Source organism: Neopelma chrysocephalum, unplaced genomic scaffold, assembly GCF_003984885.1.
Source record: "Neopelma chrysocephalum unplaced genomic scaffold, ASM398488v2 Primary Assembly neopelma1_93785, whole genome shotgun sequence".
In the NCBI taxonomy this organism is placed as follows: Eukaryota; Metazoa; Chordata; class Aves; order Passeriformes; family Pipridae; genus Neopelma; species Neopelma chrysocephalum.
The window spans coordinates 3,027-4,641 of NW_020922498.1; the positions used below are offsets into that span (position 1 = coordinate 3,027).

The following is a 1,615-nucleotide window of genomic DNA, read 5'->3' on the forward strand; positions in this document are numbered from 1 at the left end:
TAAGAGAAGTTAAAAATTTCTGGTGTGGGGCTGTAAGGAGACAACACTTCAGAACAAAACACTTCAGTAAACCCTCATTTGGATTTTCATAAAGATTTCAACATAAATAACTTCTAAATCTTTGGTTTTTGTAGATTTTTGGGGCTCTTTCAGCCCAGTTTGAAAAAAAAAATGCAATATTCCAAAGCACCAGAAATCTTGGTCTCCAGAAATCTTGGCCATTTTTACCTAAAATGGGTAAAAAAATGAATCATTTCTTCAAGAGAAGTTAAAAATTTCTGGTGAGAGGCTGTAAGGAGACAACACTTCAGAACAAAACTCTTCTGTGAACCCTAATTTGGATTTTCATAAAGATTTCAACATAAATAAAATAACTTCCAAATCTTCATTTGCTTATAGATTTTTGGGGGTCTTTCACCCCAGTTTGAAAAAAACCCCACAATATTCTAAAGCACCAGAAATCTTGGCCACTTTTACCTAAAATGGGTAAAGAAATGAATCCTTTCTTTAAGAGAAATTAAAACTTTCTGGTGTGGGGCTGCAAGGAGACAACACTTCAGAACAAAACACTTCTGATTTGGATTTTGTTAAAGACTTCAACATAAATGTCTTGTTTGTCTTAGACTTTTGGGGCTCTTTCAGCCCAGCTTGAAAACAAAACACAATATTTTAAAGCACCAGAAATCTTGGCCACTTCTACCTAAGAGGGGTAAAAAATGAACGATTTCTTTAAGAGAAGTTACAAATTTCTAGTGAGGGGCTGTAAGGAGACAACACTTCAGAACAAAACACTTCTGTAAACCCTCATTTGGGTTTGATAAAGACAATAATGGAATCATGGAAGGTTGGAGGCACCTTAGAAACCGTGGAGTTCCAACCCCCTCCACGGGCAGGGAATCCTCCAGCAGCCCAGGTTGCTCCAAGCCCATCCAACCTGGGTTGGATTCAGGGAATTTTAAGCACAAGCCACGAGTGTTCTGAAGACTTTTACCACCAAAACATCCCCCCCCAAGGCCCCAGGGGTGGTGACTCACGGGGGCAGCTGCTCATGGTGTACCACTCCATGCACTGGCCGTAGGGGAAGGAGGCCACGTAGGCGTTGGAGTCCACGCACTGCTTCATGTTGCTGCACCACATGCACTCGGAGCTGCCGCTCGTGCACTCCCCGCAGGCAGAGCGCAGGGCACAGGGAGTGCGGCACTGCTTGGCACTGTGGTTGGCTGAGGGGGGAGAAAAAGGGTCAGTTCCCCACACCAGGGATAACCACGGAGCGCCTCGGGTTGGGAGAGATTGTGGAAGGGCATCTCGTTCCAATCGCAGTCCCTGCCATGGGCAGGGACACCTTCCACTAGAACAGGTTGCTCCAACCTGGCCTTGGACACTTTCAGGGATCCAGGGACAGCCACAGCTTCTCTGGACAACCTGGGACAGGGCCTCCCCACCCTCCCAGAGAAGAATTTCTTCCCAATATCCCATCTAGCCCTGCCCTCTGGCACTGGGAAGCCATTCACCCCTTGTCCTGTCCCTCCATCCCTTGTCCCCAGTCCCTCTCCAGCTCTCCTGGAGCCCCTTCAGGCCCTGCAAGGGGCTCTCAGCTCTCCCTGGAGCCTTCTCT

General features: G+C 46.9%; 1 protein-coding gene across 1 annotated transcript in view; it reads right to left on the reverse strand.

The window, feature by feature from the left end:
• LOC113980346 (attractin-like) overlaps positions 1-1,220 on the reverse strand; it is a gene marked incomplete at its 5' end in the record, with an annotated part of 3,376 nt that extends 2,156 nt beyond the window's left edge. Inside the window, one exon of the mRNA XM_027707570.1 lies at positions 1,035-1,220. Within this exon, the coding sequence (XP_027563371.1) occupies positions 1,035-1,220 (186 nt within the window). The remainder of the gene's footprint in view (positions 1-1,034) is intronic.
• Between the last annotated feature and the right edge of the window lie 395 nt (positions 1,221-1,615).